Below are 21,913 nucleotides of genomic sequence, written 5' to 3' on the forward strand. Positions count from 1 at the left end.
ACACACAATCAGTAACTCTGACAGAGAAATAAGAGACAGTACAACCTTAATAGCCCTTTTTGGGGAGGGGTAATGGAGGGGAGCAGGAGAAACAGTCACAAACTGTCCTTCTTGCCAAAACACAGAAAGCTCACATCACCAATCTTTTAATATTGATTGGGCAATGACTGCTCAACCATTTCTCATGACTCAAGCTCCTATCTTATGTGAGCACATGGTAAGAACTCTTATGCAAGCTGGGAAGGCAGAAAAGGCAGCCTAAGGAGGACACTGCTGGGAATATGAAAGGAACAGAATTTCAATGCTCTATGAACCACTCAATAGAACATCTTTACTGGCCAGGAGACAAGAACAATCACATGCTCATCACAGAATTATTTAAAAAGGAATCTGCTTGCCAGGCTGACTGTGGTAAGGAAAGTAGCAAGCTGCTGAATTCCAATTTTTGTGTAAACACACATCCCATTATGGGCATAATGAATCATCTCATTCAGGATATCTGAAGCCAGGGTAGGTTTCCCGACAGACATTCATCAACGCTGTAGATTCTCTCTCTTTTTTCTGTCTGAGCACAAAGCAACCTTTCATTAATAGGGAACTATACGGCACAGGTTCACACTAAATACGCTCTCTACCCTTATTAATTTCCTCCATAGAGGAACATGGTCACCATGGAATGATGTGCCTCTGTAAGAGGGCATCTAGCATTACAGAATCTATGGGCCGGGTCCTCAACTGCAGTAAACTGGAGTAGCTCCATTGAAGTTAATGAGGTATGGGAATTTATACCAGCTGAAGTTGTGATCCTATGTTCTGAAATGTAAATCCATGACTCACCAGGAACATTTGTTAACTGTGGGTAAATTGAGGGCCATACCTTCATAGTCCTGGTCTACAGTAGTACTTTAGGTCGAATTTAGCAGCGTTAAATCTATGTAAACCTGCACCCGTCCACACGATGAAGCCCTTTATTTCGATTTAAAGGACTCTTAAAATCGATTTCCTTACTCCACCCCTGACAAGTGGATTAGCGCTTAAATCGGCCTTGCCAGGTTGAATTTGGGGTACTGTGGACACAATTCGACGGTATTGGCCTCCGGGAGCTATCCCAGAGTGCTCCATTGTGACCGCTCTGGACAGCACTCTCAACTCAGATGCACTGGCCAGGTAGACAGGAAAAGAACTGCGAACTTTTGAATCTCATTTCCTGTTTGGTCAGCGTGGCTAGCTGCAGGTGACCATGCAGAGCTCATCAGCACAGGTGACCATGATGGAGTCCCAGAATCGCAAAAGAGCTCCAGCATGGACTGAACGGGAGGTACGGGATCTGAACGCTGTATGGGGAGAGGAATCCGTGCTATCAGAACTCCGTTCCAGTTTTCGAAATGCCAAAACCTTTGTCAAAATCTCCCAGGGCATGAAGGACAGAGGCCATAACAGGGACCCGAAGCAGTGCCGCGTGAAACTGAAGGAGCTGAGGCAAGCCTACCAGAAAACCAGAGAGACGAATGGCCGCTCCGGGTCAGAGCCCCAAACATGCCGCTTCTATGATGAGCTGCATGCCATTTTAGGGGGTTCAGCCACCACTACCTCAGCCGTGTTGTTTGACACCTTCAATGGAGATGGAGGCAACACAGAAGCAGGTTTTGGGGATGAAGAAGATGATGATGATGGTTGTAGATAGCTCACAGCAAGCAAGCAGAGAAACCGCTTTTCCCGACCTCCGGTGAGTGTACCTTTTAAAATACTATACATGGTTTAAAACAAGCATGTGAAAGGATTACTTTGCCCTGGCATTCGCGGCTCTCCTAGATGTACTCCCAAAGCCTTTGCAAAAGGTTTCTGGGGAGGGCAGCCTTATTGTGTCCTTCGTGGTAGGACACTTTACCACTCCAGGCCAGTAATACATACTCGGGAATCATTGTACAACAAAGCATTGCAGTGTATGTTTGCTGGCGTTCAAACAACATCCATTCTTTATCTCTCTGTGTTATCCTCAGGAGAGTGAGATATCATTCATGGTCACCTGATTGAAATAGGGTGCTTTTCTTCAGGGGAGACTCAGAGGAGCCCGTTCCTGGTGGGCTGTTTGCCTGTGGCTAAACAGAAATGTTCCCTGCTGTTAGCCACGGGGAGGGGGTAGGGTTGAGGGGGTAGCCACGCGGTGGGGGGAGGCAAAATGCGACCTTGTAATGAAAGCACATGTGCTATGTATGTAATGTTAACAGCAAGGTTTACCCTGAAAGAGTGTAGCCACTGTTTTATAAAATGTGTCTTTTTAAATACCGCTGTCCCTTTTTTTTTCTCCACCAGCTGCATGTGTTTCAATGATCACAGGATCTTCTCCTTCCCAGAGGCTAGGGAAGATTAGAAAGAAAAAAAAAAACGCACTCGTGATGAAATGTTCTCTGAGCTCATGCTGTCCTCCCACACTGACAGAGCACAGATGAATGCGTGGAGGCAAATAATGTCAGAGTGCAGGAAAGCACAAAACGACCGGGAGGAGAGGTGGCGGACTGAAGAGAGTAAGTGGCGGGCTGAAGACAGGGCTGAAGCTCAAATGTGGCGGCAGCGTGATGAGAGGAGGCAGGATTCAATGCTGAGGCTGCTGGAGGACCAAACCAGTATGCTCCAGTGTATGGCTGAGCTGCAGCAAAGGCAGCTGGAGCACAGACTGCCACTACAGCCCCTGTGTAACCAACCGCCCTCCTCCCCAAGTTCCATAGCCTCCACACCCAGACGCCCAAGAACGCGGTGGGGGGGCCACCGGCCAACCAGCCACTCCGCCACAGAGGAGTGCCCAAAAAAAAGAAGGCTGGCATTCAATAAATTTTAAAGTTGTAAACTTTTAAAGTGCTGTGTGGCATTTTCCTTCCCTCCTCCACCACCCCTCCTGGGATACCTTGGTAGTCATCCCCCTATTTGTGTGATGAATGAATAAAGAATGCATGACTGTGAAGCAACAATGACTTTATTGCCTCTGCAAGCGGTGATCGAAGGGAGGAGGGGAGGGTGGTTAGCTTACAGGGAAGTAGAGTGAACCAAGGGGCGGGGGGTTTCATCAAGGAGAAACCAACAGAACTTTCACACCGTAGCGTGGCCAGTCACGAAACTGGTTTTCAAAGCTTCTCTGATGCGTACTGCGCCCTCCTGTGCTCTTCTAACCGCCCTGGTGTCTGGCTGCGCGTAAGCAGCAGCCAGGCGATTTGCCTCAACCTCCCACCCCACCATAAACGTCTCCCCCTTACTCTCACAGATATTGTGGAGCGCACAGCAAGCAGTAATAACAGTGTGAATATTGGTTTCGCTGAGGTCTAAGCGAGTCAGTAAACTGCGCCAGCGCGCCTTTAAATGTCCAAATGCACATTCTACCACCATTCTGCACTTGCTCAGCCTGTAGTTGAACAGCTCCTGACTACTGTCCAGGCTGCCTGTGTACGGCTTCATGAGCCATGGCATTAAGGGGTAGGCTGGGTCCCCAAGGATACATATAGGCATTTCAACATCCCCAACAGTTATTTTCTGGTCTGGGAATAAAGTCCCTTCCTGCAGCTTTTGAAACAGACCAGAGTTCCTGAAGATGCGAGCATCATGTACCTTTCCCGGCCATCCCACGTTGATGTTGGTGAAATGTCCCTTGTGATCCACCAGAGCTTGCAGCACTATCGAAAAGTACCCCTTGCGGTTTATGTACTCGGCGGCTTGGTGCTCCGGTGCCAAGATAGGAATATGGGTTCCGTCTATGGCCCCACCACAGTTAGGGAATCCCATTGCAGCAAAGCCATCCACTATGACCTGCACATTTCCCAGGGTCACTACCCTTGATATCAGCAGATCTTTGATTGCGTGGGCTACTTGCATCGCAGCAGCCCCCACAGTAGATTTGCCCACTCCAAATTGATTCCCAAGTGACCGGTAGCTGTCTGGCGTTGCAAGCTTCCACAGGGCTATCGCCACTCGCTTCTCAACTGTGAGGGCTGCTCTCATTTTGGTATTCATGCACTTCAGGGCAGGGGAAAGCAAGTCACAAAGTTCCATGAAAGTGCCCTTACGCATGTGAAAGTTTCGCCGCCACTGGGAATCGTCCCAGACCTGCAACACTATGCGGTCCCACCAGCCTGTGCTTGTTTCCCGAGCCCAGAATCGGCGTTCCACAGCATGAACCTGCCCCATTAGCACCATGATGCATGCATTGGCATGCATTGCCATGCTTTGAGAGAAATCTGTGTCCATGTCCTGATCACTCACGTGACCGCGCTGACGTCGCCTCCTCGCCTGGTATTGCTCTGCCAGGTTCTGGTGCTGCATATACTGCTGGATAATGCGTGTGGTGTTTAATGTGCTCCTAATTGCCAAAGTGAGCTGAGCGGCCTCCATGCTTGTCTTGGTATGGCGTCCGCACAGAAAAAAGGCGCGGAACGATTGTCTGCTGTTGCTCTGACAGAGGGAGGAGCGACTGACGACACGGCTTACAGGGTTGGCTTCAGGGAGCTAAAATCAACAAAGGGGGTGGCTTTACATCAAGGAGTATTTCAGGCAGGACTTCACGGAGGGTTCCAATAAGAAATGGTGCACCTAAGTTATCGTTGTTATTGGAACAAGGAGGTTAGTCTGGCCTCTGATTGATACATGGCTAGATTTACCTCGTTGCACCTTCTCTGTGAGTGACTGCAGTGTGACCTAGAGGAATGAGTCCCCTAGACGGGGGAGGGAGGGGAAGCAAATGAGTACAAAACAAATCTGGTCTATTTCTTGTTTTGATCCACTCCATCTATCTTTTACATCTTTAGCTGGCAGCAGATGGTGCAGAAGGACTGCATGCCATCCACATCTCATGGCTGCCCGGCAGAAGATGATGCAATAGGACTGCTAGCAATCCATATCGCCTGCCTGCTCACCATAAGACGGTTCAATAGGACTGACTGCAGGACTAAAGAGAATGACCTGGTCAAGTCATTCCAAATTTAGTCCCTGCGCCCATGTCTGCCCAGGCGCTCCTGGCCGACGTGGCCAGGAGCACCTCGAACATCATGATGACGGCTACCAGTCGTACTGTACTGTCTGCTGCCACAAGGCAAGTGGTTGATGCTGCTGTGTAGCAATGCAGTACCATGTCTGCCAGCACCCAGGAGACATAGGGTGACGGTTACCTGAGCGGGCTCCATGCTTGCTGTGGTATGGCGTCTGCACAGGTAACTCAGGAAAAAAGGCGCGAAACGATTGTCTGCCCTTGCTTTCACGGAGGGGGGGAGGGAACGGGGGCCTGATGATATGTACCCAGAACCACCCGCGACAATGTTTTAGCCCCATCAGGCATTGGGATCTCAACCCAGAATTCCAATGGGCAGCGGAGACTGCGGGAACTGTGGGACAGCTACCCACAGTGCAACGCTCCGGAAGTCTACTCTTGCCTCGGTACTGTGGAAGCACTCCGCCGAGTTAATGCACTTAATGCACTTAGAGCATTTTCTGTGGGGACACACACACTCCAATATATAAAACCGATTTCTAAAAAACCGACTTCTATAAATTCAACCTAATTCCGTAGTGTAGACATACCCTTACACTTCCCCCAAAGAGATCAGCACGCAACCTCAAGCAGCTATATCACCCGATAACAAAGGTTAGGCCAGTTACAGTACATCCGCAGTAAAACATTTGTTTCAGTCTTTCAGCTTCCTTAGAGCATTTGATCTTCTGAAGTATCTTACATTTATATAGGACTTTTGATCCCAAAGGGCCACAAAGCACTTTAACAAGCTTAAAGTGGCATACAAATTAGGATAACTCCACCACCACCAAAGTACAGCCATCTGAGGGCTTGTCTACATTACTGGCCGGATTGATGGGCAGCAATCAATCCAGTAGGGGTCAATTTATCATGTCTAGTACAGTTTTATTAATCCTAAATTGTGTAATTTTATAAAATTTAAATGTGGGAGGTAAATCGAAAGTGACTCAAACCCCATTACTCTTATAAAAAAGTGAAATGGGCCTTTTAATGAGATCTTGCTTGATAAGCAGACAGGACCAAATTTTTATGCCTCTCCACCAAATACCTACAGCCCTGTGCGAATACAAATTTATATCTGTAACCATAGAATCATAGAATATCAGGGTTAGAAGGGACCCCAGAAGGTCATCTAGTCCAACCCCCTGCTCAAAGCAGGACCAATTCCCAGTTAAATCATCCCAGCCAGGGCTTTGTCAAGCCTGACCTTAAAAACCTCTAAGGAAGGAGATTCTACCACCTCCCTAGGTAACGCATTCCAGTGTTTCACCACCCTCTTAGTGAAAAAGTTTTTCCTAATATCCAATCTAAACCTCCCCCACTGCAACTTGAGACCATTACTCCTCGTTCTGTCATCTGTTACCATTGAGAACAGTCTAGAGCCATCCTCTTTGGAACCCCCTTTCAGGTAGTTGAAAGCAGCTATCAAATCCCCCCTCATTCTTCTCTTCTGCAGGCTAAACAATCCCAGCTCCCTCAGCCTCTCCTCATAACTCATGTGTTCCAGTCCCCTAATCATTTTTGTTGCCCTTCGCTGGACTCTCTCCAATTTATCCACATCCTTCTTGAAGTGTGGGGCCCAAAACTGGACACAGTACTCCAGATGAGGCCTCACCAATGTCGAATAGAGGGGAACGATCACGTCCCTCGATCTGCTCGCTATGCCCCTACTTATACAGCCCAAAATGCCATTGGCCTTCTTGGCAACAAGGGCACACTGCTGACTCATATCCAGCTTCTCGTCCACTGTCACCCCTAGGTCCTTTTCCGCAGAACTGCTGCCTAGCCATTCGGTCCCTAGTCTGTAGCTGTGCATTGGGTTCTTCCGTCCCAAGTGCAGGACCCTGCACTTATCCTTATTGAACCTCATCAGATTTCTTTTGGCCCAATCCTCCAATTTGTCTAGGTCTTTCTGTATCCTATCCCCCCCCTCCAGCGTATCTACCACTCCTCCCAGTTTAGTATCATCCGCAAATTTGCTGAGAGTGCAATCCACACCCATCCACCAGATCATTTATGAAGATATTGAACAAAACCGGCCCCAGGACCGACCCTTGGGGTACTCCACTTGATACTGGCTGCCAACTAGATATGGAGCCATTGATCACTACCTGTTGAGCCCGACAATCTAGCCAGCTAGATTGATAGATAGATATCCATTTGTATCCACACAGGGCTCTACAGATACCTCACCCAGGACTATGCTGGCGCATTTATTCAGTTCTAACTCAGCTCAAAGAGAAGCATGCCAGGTACCAAATCATCAACACCACCTCATGCAGCACCTGCTAGAAAGTATTCCGTACAGGTCTTCTGAACAAGTAATGAACTGCTCCACTCTTGCATAGCTTGTGAACTCTTACAGGGTGACAATGTAAAGTGGAATGCCTACAGGTTATAACTGTGGGTATTCAAAAGCATCTCAAGCAATCAAATTCCAGGATATGCTTTGTTTTAAAAAGACACATGAACAGATACAACAATTCACTACTTCTGAATGACAGCTAGGCAATTTCCAAGCAAAAAATCGTCCAATAATTGCTGTACTTCGCTAAAGTGATCCAGAACACTGTGTGCCTTACACAATAACTTTCGCACTCAAGGAAGAGATTTTTTCCCCCCTTCTATGACATCTTAAAAGCTAAGATTTACTATTAATAAAGTACTGAAGTATTAATGATTTGGAAAATACCACATAAACAACTCCCTAGTTCTTCATTGGGCATCCAGCAGATAAACAGCTGCACCTAGTGGCTGAACATAGTTACAAAATTCAAAGAGCTTGCTAGGTTTCATCTGTCTGCTGCCAACACCAAAGCTAGTGTTTCACCGTGTTGTTGGTATTTTTAAATCTAACCCAGAAGCTTTTCAGCATAGGAACAGTACAAAAATGTCCTAATTTAAACCAGTTTAACTGGAATCAAAATGAGCTCAAAGGCTGAAGATTTTTATTAGAGCAGTTTTCTTTATGGAACAAAAATTCTGGAAGCAAATGACAATTAAAATAAAAGCATAACATGCTCTTTCTCCTCCTCTACCAACCATGCCATTTTTCTGGAATACCTTTTAATGTCACCATTGGTAGCACTAACTGTCTGTGGTACTCATAGAGCACCTGTTACCATAGTATGAGTACCTCACAATCTTTCAACCCCTGTGAGGCAGGGCAGTGCCATTATCCCCATTGTACAGATAGGGAAGTGAGGCACACAGAGACTAAGTGACTTGCCCAAGGTCATACAGGAAGTCTATGGCAGAGCAGGGGATTGAACTAGGTCTCCAGAGTTCCAGGCTAGAGTCCCAATCACTGGCCCATCCTTCCTCTCCAGTTACCCTGTGATGCTGAACTGACATTTAAAAACACATGACAGCCATTGTCCCGATGCTTTGGGATTTGCTGACTCAACAAGAAACAGCATGAAATCTGTAACAATTAGATTACCGTTTTTGAGCACAAGGCAGGAGTTTTTCAACAATCTACACTGAGACACTAAGTTCAAATCAGTTGTCAATATTGCCATTTAGGCGAAGCACTCACACTCAAGTGGTCATCTTGTTAAAAAAAAACAAAACAGCAGGACGTACCAATAATTGGAGTTGTCATGGAAACTAACACAGAAAGATCCAAAGCTGCCGTGGAAATATTCACAGTGTAATTGGTGCCTGGGTGCAAATCAAGACACACCTCTGGAGTCTGTCCGTAAATGGTGAGGTTAAAGGCCCTTTCATGAAAGAATTCCTTCTGATACCAACGTCGACCTTGTATGTGAAACTGTAATGAAACAATCACAGTGCTGAAAATGGAAGGCTTTGACACTTCGTCTGGGTTCAATTTGTGGGATTCTCTAACTAAACCATTCATCATAAACTTTATGAAGTAGTAATTGACCATATCCTTGTTGAAAATCTACATGTGCATACAAACATACTGTATTAAATTTGTTGAGCGTTACTATAATCAAAACATTTCCAGGTTTTATGAAGACACATCATGCTTGTGGCTAAACTTTAACAACGCTATAACAAAGCTAGTTCTTGCACTTCGTTTCTCTCCCCCCTCGTCCTCTTTTTTTTTTTTTTTTTTGGTAAAGGAAGCCCAGCCCCAAACCGGTTGTTTGCCAGCTAACAGAAACCAGCAGCCTACTCATGTATCTTCATTGCAGAAACAGTACATTTACAAAAGCGAACCCACGTGCATGCTGTGCAGTTATCACTTGATCCTGAAAGGTGTTCATTACTATCAAATCCTACTGAAGTCAACATAAGAACAGCCGTACTGGGTCAGACCAATGGTCCATCTATCCCACTACCCTGTCTTCTGACAGTGGCCACTGCCAGGTGCTTCAGAGGGAATGAACAGAACAGGGCAATCATTGCGTGATCCATCCCATCATCCCCTCCCAGCTTCTGACAGTCAGAGGCTAGGGACACTCAGATCATGTGGTTGCACCGCTGACCACCTTGGCTAATAGCCAATGATTGACCTACCCTTGAAGAACTAATCTAATTTTCTTTTGAACTCTGTGCCTTCACAACATCCCCTGGCAACAAGTTCCACAGGGTGACTGTGCATTGCGAGAAGAAGTATTTCCTTTTGTTTGTTTTAAACCTGTTGCCTGTTAGTTTCATTGGACGACCCCTGATTCTTGTGTTATGAGAAGGAGTAAATAACACTTCCTTATTCACTTTCTCCATACCAGTCAAGATTTTATAGATCGCTATGATATCCTAAGTGGAAAAGTCCCCCAGTCTTTTTAATCCCTCCTCATACGGAAGCTGTTCCATACCCTTAATCATTTTTCAGAGTAGCAGCCGTGTTAGTCTGTATTCGCAAAAAGAAAAGGAGTCCTTGTGGCACCTTAGAGACCAACCAATTTATCTGAGCATAAGCTTTCGTGAGCTACAGCTCACTTCATCGGATGCATAAAGTGGAAAGTACAGTGAGCAGATTTTATATATACACACATTCCACTTTATGCATCCGATAAAGTGAGCTGTAGCTCACGAAAGCTTATGCTCAAATAAATTGGTTAGTCTCTAAGGTGCCACAAGTACTCCTTTTCTTTTCTAATCATTTTTGTTGCTCTTCTCTGTGCTTTTTGCAGTTCTAATATATCCTTTTTTAGATGGGGTGATCAGAACTGCATGCAGTATTCAAGGTATGGGCGTACCTGGATTTAAATAGAAGCATTATGACATTTTCTGTTTTATTATCTATCCCTTTCCTAATGGTTCCTAAAATGGTTAGCTTTTTTGACTGCTGGTGCACATTGAGAGGATTTTTTCAAAGAACTATCCACGATTGCAAGATCTCTTTCCTGAGTGGTAATAGCCAATTTGAACCCTCTTTTTTTGGATGCGTAGTTGGGATTATGTTTTCTAATTGGCACAACTTGGCATTTATCAACATTGAATTTCATCTGCAATTTTATTGCCCAGTCACCCAGTTTTGCGAGATCCCTTTGTAATTCTTCGCAGTCTGCTTTGGACTGAACTATATTGAGTAATTTTGTATCGTCTGCAAAATTTGCCACTTCTCTCTCCTTCCAGATCATTTATGAATATGTTGAACAGCACTGGTCCCAGTACAGAACCCTGGGGGGACACCACTATTTACCTCTCTCTCCCCTGAAAATTGGCCATTTATTCCTACCCTTTGTTTCCTGTCTTTTAACCAGTTACTGATCCATGAGAGGATCTTCCCCTTTTCCTTTGCGTGCTTAGTTTGCTTAAGAGCCATTGGTGAGGGACCTTGCCAAAGGCTCTCTGAAAGTCCAAGTATGCTACATCCACATGAAATGAGAATGCCCAGTCCCTCACAGAACCAAGTTATAGACAGCTGGGCTTGTACGTATGCTTGTAGTCATGCGTATTTTCCACTGCTCTGGTCTCAAATAGTCGTAATGTTAATAACTCCAAAGAAACAATTTCACACCTATCAATTCTCAGTTATTTGAGTAAGAAAAAAACAGACTGCATGCTCTGTTTAATTCTCACAGGCCGTCCCTCAGCTAGAGGGATGCAATAAACTCTGGATAATTTCTAACTGCGGGAAACTTTAGATAAAAGCAGCCAGTCCCGGGCCCACCACAGACAGCTTCAGTGGAGGTTCCACAGTGGAGGATACACAAAATATGTATCACTTACTGAATAGATTTCTTTCCTATCAGCGCTCCTTATGCTTCGCCTCCATGTCAAGCAGGTGTCGTTAAGTATCCGCATATTACTGAAGGCTTCCTTTACTGCAGAGAGAGTGAGACAGGGGAAAGCCTCATAACTAAAAACATTTTAAAAAAATCTTCCTGTAACATTATTGATCATGACTGGCTTTAAATGATAAGGTCTGAGTCTGTTTTTACTTTAGAGGATCCAGTGTTATTAGGAGGGGGTGGAACCTCATTCCTTTTTGAGTGCCCAAATATTGTAAATCAGGTATAAAATTTTTAAATGAAATTACAGTTATAAAAAAACCAAACATAGTACTAAAGGGAATTTTAAAGCCTCCCCACAAATTAAGGTAAACTTCAGATGCCTAAGGTCCAGGAGAGGATGCACTTTTAGAAGGGCGACTTGGCTCTCTCCTTTTACAATCAAAATAATAGCGGTAAGCAACAGCTTTGGGGAAACAGCGTTTTCCACTCATCAAATATTTCTGTTTTAAAACCTGCTCCCTGCTACGTACAGGCCAAAAAGACACAGACAATAGGAGCAGTTCTCATCAAACCAGTAGTAGGGAAGGATGGGCACCTGGCTTCTTGTCAAATTACACCAGGGCTTTTGTGGCACTTCCAAAAGGAATCGCTATTGACAGTGGTAAATTCTATGTGTGTTACTGCAGAGCTGAAAGTGCCAATTGGCTGTTGCTGTGGTACAAGTGCATTGGTTGCTGGAGATACCTTCCCAGAGGAGCAATGCGGTAGGTACTGGAGTGCAATGGGTATTTTGCTTTCAGCTCATCTCAACTCTTTGCACCACTAATGCAGATGACAAACATTATGAGCCAGATTTTCAAGACTGCTCATCACTCACAAGTGGGGTCATATTTTCAAAAGTGCTCAGTACCCAACTATGCCCAGTATTCCCACATCTTAAAAACCTGGCCACTTGTGCAAGTGCCTAAGTGAGAGCTGATGGGTGATAAGCAATTTTGAAAATCTGGCTTTACATTTTCATAAAATGTGGAGTTGGGGGCAGAGATTCCTCAAACTACTTATATTCCAAAAAAGCCTCTTCCTTTCCGTGAATAAACAAAATATTAAACATCAAATGTTTCAGGCTTTGATGAGCCAAAAACAACATACACAAGCTTTGTTTAGGAACTAAGACCTACCTTTCCACTGAAAGAACAGTAGTATTCATATAGGTTACATTCCTCAAAAACAGTATCTCAAAAACACTTAGCACATGGAGTATCAGCTTATCAGGAAGGTATTTTAAAATATTCATTACTTCACAATCACACTCAAAAACACTTAGATTTCTGAGGGTACCATTTGGACAAACAAGGGCAAAGAAATTCCGATACAGTATCCTTAGTGTATACAGTTATGCTTAGCCATTGCAGCACATCCACAATGAAAAAAAATGGTGCACCATTGCAATTCTTAAGCATAAAGATGTGCGTGAAGGGAACAACGCCAGTCGCAGTAGAACCTCAGAGTTACGAACACCTCGGGAATGGAGGTGGTTTGTAACTCTGAACAAAACGTTATGGGGGTTCTTTCAAAAGTTTACAACTGAACATTGACTTAATACAGCTTTGAAATTTTACTATTGTGACAGGGTCCGGCCGGATGGCTACAGGAGAGTGATAGAAGGCTGATATATTAGCCCCAGGTTAAGTAGGTCCCTGTTCCCTGGGTAAGGTAACAGGGAAGGTGGTTTTTTTTTTTTTTGAAACAGAAAAGAATTTTATTTGTAACACTTACAAAGAATTACCAAAGAAACAAAACAAACTATGCAACAAAACAACGCGAACAGAAGGTATAACACAGCAGCTTTCAGGAGGAAGAAGTGTTCAGGCTAGCCTGGGCCCAGAGCGGGGGGGCTTCCTCGACACTTGTGGTCTTCCACCCTCCTGAGTTACCTGGTGGCCTAGAGCGGAGGGGCTTCCTCGACACTCGTGGTCTTCCACCCCCTCGAGTTACCTAGTGCCGCGCCCAGTGTCACCAATTATCCCTCTTCTGAGAGTGCCCGGCAAGATGGGCACGGCTGCGGGGTGGGCGGTTTACGGGTGGGGGGGGTAGACACCCATGTATTATAGGACCCCTCCTAGATGACAGTAATGATGGTATCCACAGCGGCAACGGCTGGGGCTGGCGTCTCTCGCTCTTCCCCTCAATCAAAGGGTCAGACAGAGGGAACCGGACGGGGTCACCGAGCAGAAAACCCCGGACAGCGCCCACCGCTCCTCGAAGGCGTCAAGGGAGTCTGTGGACGCAGACCAGAGGAACTCCGCCCGGATACGTGAATGTACTAAGGATCGGAAAAAGGCCCTACAATCGCAGGACGCTTCATGGGCCAACCTCCCCTCTCTGGTTTTATAGATGCCTATTTTAGCCAAGGCTAGGAGGAGGTTAACCAGGAGGTCTCGTGATTTTGTGGGGCCACGGATGGGGAGTGTATAGATAAAAAGGTGAGGGGAGAAATGAAGCCAAAAGCGCAATAGAATATTTGTGAGGAGCCGGAAAAGGGGCTGCAATCTGGCACACTCTAGATATATGTGCGCCAGGGTTTCCCTCATATTACAAAAAGGGTAAGTATCCAGGATGGGGGTAAACCGTGTCAGAAACACGCCCGTGCTCACAGCTCCGTGAAGGAGCCGCCAACTGATGTCCCCGATGGGCCTCAGGACCAAGGTGGAATACAGGCTGGCCCACCGAGGTTGCTCACCCTCCAAGGGTGGCAGGAGGTCCCGCCACTTTGTATCAGGGTGGGACACCAGGGTGTGGGCGTGAAGGGTGTGAAGCGTGAGTGTGTATAAATAATTCCGTGGTGCGATTTGAAAACTGACCGTCTGCAGTTCATGCAGCCGGCTTGCAGTGAAAGGGTGAGGGGTTTGTTGGGATCGGCAGGGTAGGGGCCCAATGGAAAGGTCCAGCGGGCCTGGGGTAGAGGATGGGCGGGGTGCGCCCTCGCGCAAGGCTCGGTTGACATAAGCCCGAGCAGCGGGGGTCAAGGTGGCCTTCACCTCCTGACGTACGCGCCGGGGGGTACGAGGGCTGGAGAGCCCCATGCGCTGAGTGAGCGTCAGGGGATCCAGCCAGTCTCTCCGATCGTAGTCCAGGAGGTCTCCGACCCTCGTGACTTCCGCCAGGACCAACCTCTGGCGCACCGAGCGGGACTCCGCCACCTGCACACGGAGTTGGGGATTGTGTAGCAGGGGCTCCGTGAGGAGATCTGCTCCCACGGTGGCCGCCACGGACCTGGTCATTAGAAACAGTTTCCAGGTCCGGAGGAGGTCCTGGTAGAAGACCGGCAGCCCAGAGAGGTCTCGCGGAAAACCTCTCAGACAAAGATAAAAGAGCTGTCGGTCGTATCGGAGCCCTTGGAAGCGGTGCAGGAAGGACCTGCACTATAAAGGAGCCTCTGAGGGCCTGGAGGCGGAAAACGCGGACCTGAGTGTACAGACACTTCAGGCCCTGCCCTCCTTCCTTCAGGGGTAAATGAAGAACTCCAACAGGGGCCCAGTGCATTCCTGACCAAAAGAACACTAGAATCAATCTCCAGAGGTGGGTCAGGAAACCCGGGGCCGGGGCCAGGGTGTTGAGCCGGTACCAGAGCATGGACAGGACTAGTTGGTTAAGCACCAGTGCCTTCCCTCGGAGGGAGAAACATCGGAGTAGCCTCGTCCATTTCCGGATCCGCTCTATCACCCCGCCCTCTAAATTTTGCCAGTTCTCCGGCGGGGAAGGGTGCGTGGCGGAAAGGTAAACGCCGAGATAGAGCAGTGGACCCGCACTCCACCGGATGGTCTGAAGTGCGGGTGGGAGGGAGCTTACCTGCCGCCAGTCCCCCACCGCCAAGCCAAAGCTCTTGACCCAGTTGACTCGGGCAGAGGAGGCTGCCAAATAGATGGCCTTGCATGCCTCCACTCGCGCCAAGTCGCCCGGGTCCTGGACCACGAGGAGTACGTCATCGGCGTACGCCGACAGGACCAGCTGCAGCTCCGGCTCCCGCAGCACCAACCCTGTCAACCTCCTGCAGAGGAGACAGAGGAAAGGCTCGATCGCCAGAGCGTACAGCTGGCCCAAGAGGGGGCACCCCTGCCGCACTTCTCGCCCAAAGCTGACCGGTTCGGTCAGGGTCCAGTTGAGCCTAACCAAACACTCCGCGGAGGCGTACAGCACCCGGAGAAAACTCGCAAACTGAGGTCCGAATCCAAACGCCTGCAGAGTGCTCAGGAGGTACCCATGGTCTACTCTATCGAATGCCTTCTCCTGATCAAGAGACAGGAGGGCAAACGACAGACCATCTCTCCGCCCAAGTTCCAAAAAGTCTCGGGCTAGAAATAGGTTGTCAAAAATGCTGCAACCCGGGACAGTATAGGTCTGGGCGGATCACGTCCGCCATCACAGACCCTAGCCGCAGCGAGATTGCTTTCGCTATGATTTTGTAATCCGTGCTAAGGAGTGAGACGGGACGCCAGTTTCGTAAATCACGGAGGTCCCTCTTCTTCGGCAACAAGGCGAGCACTGCTCGCCTGCACGACAGAGGGAGGACCCCGCTCTCCAAGGACCCAGCCCAGACAGTGACTAGGTCTGGGCTGAGGATGTCCCAGAACGCGCGGTAAAACTCCACGGTCAGCCCGTCCATGCCCGGAGATTATTGGTGGGCATGCGACGGAGGGCTTCCGAGAACTCGGCCAGGGTGAGAGGGAGCTCTAGCTGGTCTCGGTCGCCCATGCTGACTGTGGGGAGTTCCTCCCAGAGCACCCCACAAGCTCCAGGATCGGTCGGATCCGGGAAGAAAAGGCTTGTGTGTAGAAGTCACGGGCCCTCCCACACATCTCCTCCGGATCCGTGAGGGGGGTTCCGTCTTCCGCAAGAAGGCAGGTGACGTGTTTCTTGGCTCCCCCTCGTTTTCTCCAGGGCATAGAAGAAGCGGGAGCCGCGGTCCATCTCCCGAAGAAGGCGGATGCAGGACCGAACAAAGGCACCTCGGGCCCGGTGGTCCTCGAGGGCCCGGAGCTCCTCCCGCTTCTCCCGGCACGCTCCGCAGAGGGACGGGTCCTCGGGATCGGCGGCCAGGCGCCTCTCCATCTCTAAGACCTCCCGTTCCAACTGCTCTATCGCCGCATTTCTCCGTCGGCTGGTGCTCCGGGTGTAGTCACGGCAGAAGAGCTTGGCGCGCACCCTCCCGAGATCCCACCATCGCCGCACCGAGGGAAAGGCACGCCACTGCTCTCGCCAGGCCAGCCAAAACTCCCGGAAGGACGTCACGAAGCTCTCGTCCTCCAACAGGCTGTTGTTAAAGTGCCAATAGGCCGGCCCCGGTCTCTCTGCATGGAGGGAGACCGTTATGGTGGCTAAATGATGGTCGGAGAATGGGGCCGGCCAAATGGTGGAGGAGTGGGCCTGTGAAAGATGGAAACGGGATAAGTAAATACGGTCCAACCAAGAGTGGTGTGACCGATGGGCCTCCACCCGGACAAAGGTGAACGTGGAAGTGTCATCTGGGTGATGGTCACGTCAGACATCCACTAGGGAGTGATGTTTGACTATTCCTCGGAGAACGTTCGCGGTGGCTGGGCTTGGCTCGGCCCCTGAGCGGTCCCGTTCCTCGAGGGTGGTGTTAAAGTCTCCTCCCAGGACCAGGCACTCGTGCGAATCTAGGGTGCTGAGGAAGTCGGACACCCGCTGATAGAATTGTGGCCACTTTGGGCTCGTTTGCGGGGCATAAATGTTAACAAGGTTGACCACGAGCCCCTCCATACGGACTCGAAGGTGCAGCAGGTGGCCCGGCACAGCCTCAGTGACCCCTAGCACCTCGGGCCATAGGGTGGGGGAGAACAGGGTCACCACTCCAGCTTGCCAAGTCGTGAAGTGGCTAAAGTATACTCCGTCCCCCCACTTCAGCCGCCACCTGTCCTCGACGGTCGGGTCCGTATGGGTCTCCTGCAGGAAAGCTACAGAGTACCCCCCCATTCCCGAAGGTAAGAGAGCACCTGGGACCTGCGGAGAACCATTCTACAGCCCCTGGTGTTCAAGGTTGCAATAATAAGAGGCGTCATGCGGAGGGCTGGGGGGGTGGGGGTTTCTTATTGGTGGGGGTGTTCGTGGCCCCTGGTGGGTTGCGCAGCAACCCGTGACCCATCCCGTGGATGAGTAGATCTTTTCGGAAGCTGCAGGCCCGCTCGTAGGCCGCAGCACCACGCTTTCCTTGCCCCCTGCCCTCCTTTATAAGGGCCCTTGTGGCCTGAAGAATTTGATCAAAGTCCCCCCATAGCTGAAGAGCCAGCTGTACCCTATTGCGGGCGCCACGGGTGTGTTCTAGGAACTTCCGTAGTGCATGCCGCAGTTCATGGGGGGGTGGGGTTACGATTTCCAGGGTGTTCCCTGGTGGGGCTCTTAATGCAGCCTCATGGTCCGCTAAGGTGGGTAGGCAGGGTGCGGACCATCGACAGGGCATCTGACAGGCTGGGGTTATTAAATCCATTTGACGCCTTGGGGTGGAAGGGGATGACGGGGGAAAAATTGCAACTCCTAATGGGTCGGGTGGTATCCAGGCAGAAGGAGCTTCCTCAGGGGTCTCGGAGGGGAGGGGCTCTCGTGGAGGGGGGATTTTGCCCTCCAATGCCAGTCTGTCTTCCCCTCCCGACACCAGCGGATGGATCTCACTCATGGCCGTAGCGGAAGGCTCGATATCAGTGCTTCCCTTCCTGGTCTTCCGGGGGGCTTCCGCATCGGATGGGTGCAGCAGAGCTCGAGCCTTTCACTTGCCTCGCTTCCCCTGGACTAGGGTCCAGCCCTCCATAGCGTCGTCTGGGGGTTGGTTAGCAGGGGTCGTGTCGGGGGGCGAAGGCGATGGTTCAGGGGTTCGGGGGGGTGACGGTGAGGCAGCATGAGGGGTGGGGGGTTCTCCTTGGGGCGGGCCTTCTCCTATACCCGGTAATATCTTTACCGCACCCTCCTCCATAGGCTCTGCCGAGTTGGTAGTAGCAAGGGTGGGACTCCCTTGCTCGCCTGGGCGTTGTAGGGAAGGTGTGTCTTGGGCCCAGATGGGAGCAGCGGCGGGTCGAGTAGGAGGAGAGTTGGTTTCAGGTGCCGGGCGTCCAGGGGCGTCGGCAACGACGGGGCCGATGTCCTGCCGGGTCTCAGGTGCCCCTCCCCCCTGGGCCAAAGGGCAGTCTCTGTGGACATGCCCCACTGAGTGGCAGAGGTAGCACCGGGCCTCTCCCGTGGAGTAGTAGACCCGATAGCGGGCTCCTTGGTAAGGGACTAGGAAGGACCCCTCGAGCGCCTCTCCGTCACGCGCCGCCGGCGGTGGTAGAAGCTGCACCTGCCGGCGGAACGAGAGGACGTGACGGAGGGTGGGGTCCTTGCAGCCCAACGGGAGAGGGCTGATGACAGAGACAAGTTTCCCCAGCGTGGAGAGAGCGGGTAACAGGGCGGCATTGGGTAGAAAGGGAGGGACGGAGGTGAGGACGAGGCGAACGCCCAGGTCTTCTAGCGGCTCTAGGGGGACAAAACCCCCGCCACCGCCAGGCCCTTCTCCACCGCCTCCTGGGCGGCAGCCTCCGAACCTAAGAAAAAAACGACCTTCCCATACATTTTGGAGGCCGCCACAATAGCCGTGGGTCCTACCACCCTCGCCAGCACCTGCACGTACGTCTCCATGTGGGGCGAGGCGGGCACCAGGAGGCAACGGACACCGTGCCTCCTGGTCAAGGTGGGGAAAGGGGCCCTGGCCGCTGGTGGTGATAGCGGAGGCAGTGGGTGGGCGAGATGATGAGGCGGCAGGCGGGGGGAGCCTGCCATTGCCTGGGCATACGTCCTGGGGACCGGGGGTGGGACGTTCGCAGAGCTGGTGGAGGGAACAGCAGGGAGGGACGCCATGGTCGATGATGAGGCCACAGCGGTGGGGGCAGCCCCTGCCATGGAGGGCCTAGTGGTTTTAGCGGGGCCCTTTCCTTTCTTCCCACCCTGGCCTTTCCGGCCAACTGGAGGGGGGTTCCTAGAGTCTGGGGGGGGCGGTGGACGTAGCAGCGGCAGTAATCGCCCCGGTGCCTCCTGCTGCTGGTGCCCCAGCGGGGGCGGTGGCAGGTGTTTTGACAGTGGGGGGGTGGGGGAGGGCTTGGGGGCTGGGCAGGGGAGTAGGTGAGGGAGGGACAACTGATGTTGTTGACCGCTATCGGGTCTCATTCCCCGCCCTTGTGAGCGGGGAGAGACGGGGAGATACCAAAAGGAGGGGGGGGGAGGGGGAAATAGATTAACCGCTCCTCCCTGCCAGGCTGCAGGCGGGGAGGGGGGGTACCAAATGGATTGGACTGGAAGAGGGGGAAAAACAAAAATCGGGGTCCGGTAATAGGGGCAAACTGTGGAATAAACAATCCGGAGTGGGGGGGTGTGGACCCACACACGTTTGTCCAAAGAGTCTCGTTTGGTCGGCTGTTATGTCCGGTCCGAAAGGCAAAGTTCAAAGCAAACAGCTGGATTCGAAGGCAGATGGCAGGTTGCCAGCAGGGATGGATGGCGGGGGGCCGTGACAGTTGTAATAATGTTGGGGGGGGGCACCGATGGATCGGGGGGCATCTCCGTGCCACATCCCCTGTGCCACCACAAACGCAATTAAACCACAGTCAAACTCCCCCCCACTAGAGTATAATTCAAAAAAATTACTCAGTCTTACGGCCCCCTCCACGATGATTTGTAGCTTCCCTGGGTGGTTTCTCTGCTCTCCAGCTTGTTGGCTGTGTACCAAGGCTTCTGGCAGGCCGAGAATGTTGCAGAGATAAGAAGAAGAAATTCCAGGCTGACAGCAAAACGGCTGGGTCCGGGGGCTCCACTCCCCCCTCCAGGTAGCAGGTCGGCAATCTTCCCTCCCTCCTCTGGGGATTTCAGCTAAGGCAAATAACTGCGCCTGAGAGCAGGTGTGTGGGGGGGGTGCTGGCGGCAAGTTGGCAGCCGACCAGCACTCAACGGCAGCAAAGAAAAAAGGCAAAAAAACAAAACAAAACAAAAAAGCGTCTGGCCCGGTCGGGGGGAGGGGGGGCGAGGACACTAAGGCAGGGTGAAAAAGTAAGAAACATCCAGGCCAGGGAGCTTTAGGAAAGAATAGAAAGCAGATAGCTGAGGAGCAAGCGAGGGAGGTCCCGTTTCCCAACAGGGAAGGTTTTTTTTTTTTTTTTTTTTTTTTTTTGAAACAGAAAGGAAATTTATTTGTAACAGTTACAAAGAATACAAAGGGATAAAAAAAAAAACTGAGCAACAAAACAACGCAATCAAAAGGTATAACACAACAGCTTTCAGGAGGGAGAGGTGTTCAGGTTAGCCCAGGCCCAGAGCGGGGGGGCTTCCTCGACACTCGTGGTCTTCCACCCTCCTGAGTTACCTGGTGGCCTAGAGCGGGGGGGGTTCCTCGACACTCGTGGTCTTCCACCCTCTCGAGTTACCTAGTGCCGCGCCCAGGGTCACTGACCCTCCCTCTCCTGAGAGTGCCCAACAAGATGGGCACGGCTGCGGGGTGGGTGGTTGGGAGGGAGGGGGGTACACCCATGTAATATAGGACCCCTCCTAGAAGACAGTAATAATGGTATGCACAGCAACTAACGGCTGTGGCCGGCGGCTCTCGCTCTTTCCCTCATTCAGAGGGTCAGACGGAGGGAACCGGACGGGGTCACCGAGCAGAGAACCCCGGACAGCGCCCACCGCTCCTCGAAGGTGTCAAGGGAGTCGGTGGACGCTGCCCAGAGGAACTCCGCCCGGATACGTGAATGTACTGAGAGTCGGAAAACGGCCTCACAATCGCAGGACGCCTCATGAGCCAACCTCCGCTCTCTGGTCTTATAAATGGCTGTTTTAGCCAAGGCTAGGAGGAGGCTAACCAGGAGATCCCGCGACTTGGTGGGGCCACGGATGGGGAGTGAATAGATAAAGAGGTGGGGGGAAAAATGAAGCCAAAAGCGCAAAAGAATATTTGTGAGGAGCCGAAAAAGAGGCTGCAATCTGGCACACTCTAAATAGACGTGCGCCAGGGTTTCCCTCACGTTGCAAAAAGGGCAAGTCTCCGGAAGGGAGGTAAAACGCGTCAAAAACACGCCCGTGCTCACAGCCCCGTGAAGGAGCCGCCAACTGATGTCCCCGACGGGCCTCGGGACCAAGGTGGAGTACAGGCTGGCCCACCGAGGTTGCTCACCCTCCAAAGGTGGTAAGAGATCTCGCCACTTCGTATCGGGGCGGGACACCAGGGTGCAGGCATGAAGGGTATGGAGTGTGAGTGTATATAAATATTGCCGTGATGCAACTTGAAAACCGACCGGTTGCAGTTCATGCAGCCGGCTTGCAGTGAAAGGATGAGGGGTGTGTTGGGATCGGCAGGGTAGGGGCCCGATGGAAAGGTCCGGCGGGCCTGGGGTAAGGGATGGGCGGGGTGCGCCCTCGCACAAGGCTCGGCTAACATAAGCCCGAGCGGCGGGGGTCAAGGCGGCCTTCACCTCCTGACGTACGCGCCGGGGGGTACGAGGGCTGGAGAGCCCCATGCGCTGAGTGAGCGTCAGGGGATCCAGCCAGTCTCTCCGATCGTAGTCCAGGAGGTCTCCGACCCTCGTGACTTCCGCCAGGACCAACCTCTGGCGCACCGAGCGGGACTCCGCCACCTGCACACGGAGTTGGGGATTGTGTAGCAGGGGCTCCGTGAGGAGATCTGCTCCCACGGTGGCCGCCACGGACCTGGTCATTAGAA

General features: G+C 51.0%; 1 protein-coding gene across 20 annotated transcripts in view; it reads right to left on the reverse strand.

Moving 5' to 3' along the window:
- SUSD1 (sushi domain containing 1) overlaps window positions 1–21,913 on the reverse strand; it is a 113,223-nt gene that overhangs the window by 30,098 nt on the left and 61,212 nt on the right. For 18 of the 20 annotated variants that reach the window (XR_012159126.1, XR_012159127.1, XR_012159128.1 and 15 more), the window contains 2 exons: window positions 11,159–11,253; window positions 8,597–8,783 (listed from right to left, as the gene is read on the reverse strand). The exons of 1 other annotated variant lie outside the window; for it this stretch is intronic. Coding sequence is in view for 15 of the 19 variants with exons in the window: in XM_073345628.1 (XP_073201729.1) it covers window positions 8,597–8,783; window positions 11,159–11,253 (282 nt within the window). In the remaining 4 variants the exon portion in view is untranslated. Of the gene's footprint in view, window positions 1–4,468; window positions 4,492–8,596; window positions 8,784–11,158; window positions 11,254–21,913 lie in introns of those variants that run through there. One more of the 20 variants, XM_073345642.1, reaches the window with a different exon arrangement.

The sequence above is a fragment of the Lepidochelys kempii genome, chromosome 5, assembly GCF_965140265.1.
Source record: "Lepidochelys kempii isolate rLepKem1 chromosome 5, rLepKem1.hap2, whole genome shotgun sequence".
Classification (NCBI taxonomy): Eukaryota; Metazoa; Chordata; order Testudines; family Cheloniidae; genus Lepidochelys; species Lepidochelys kempii.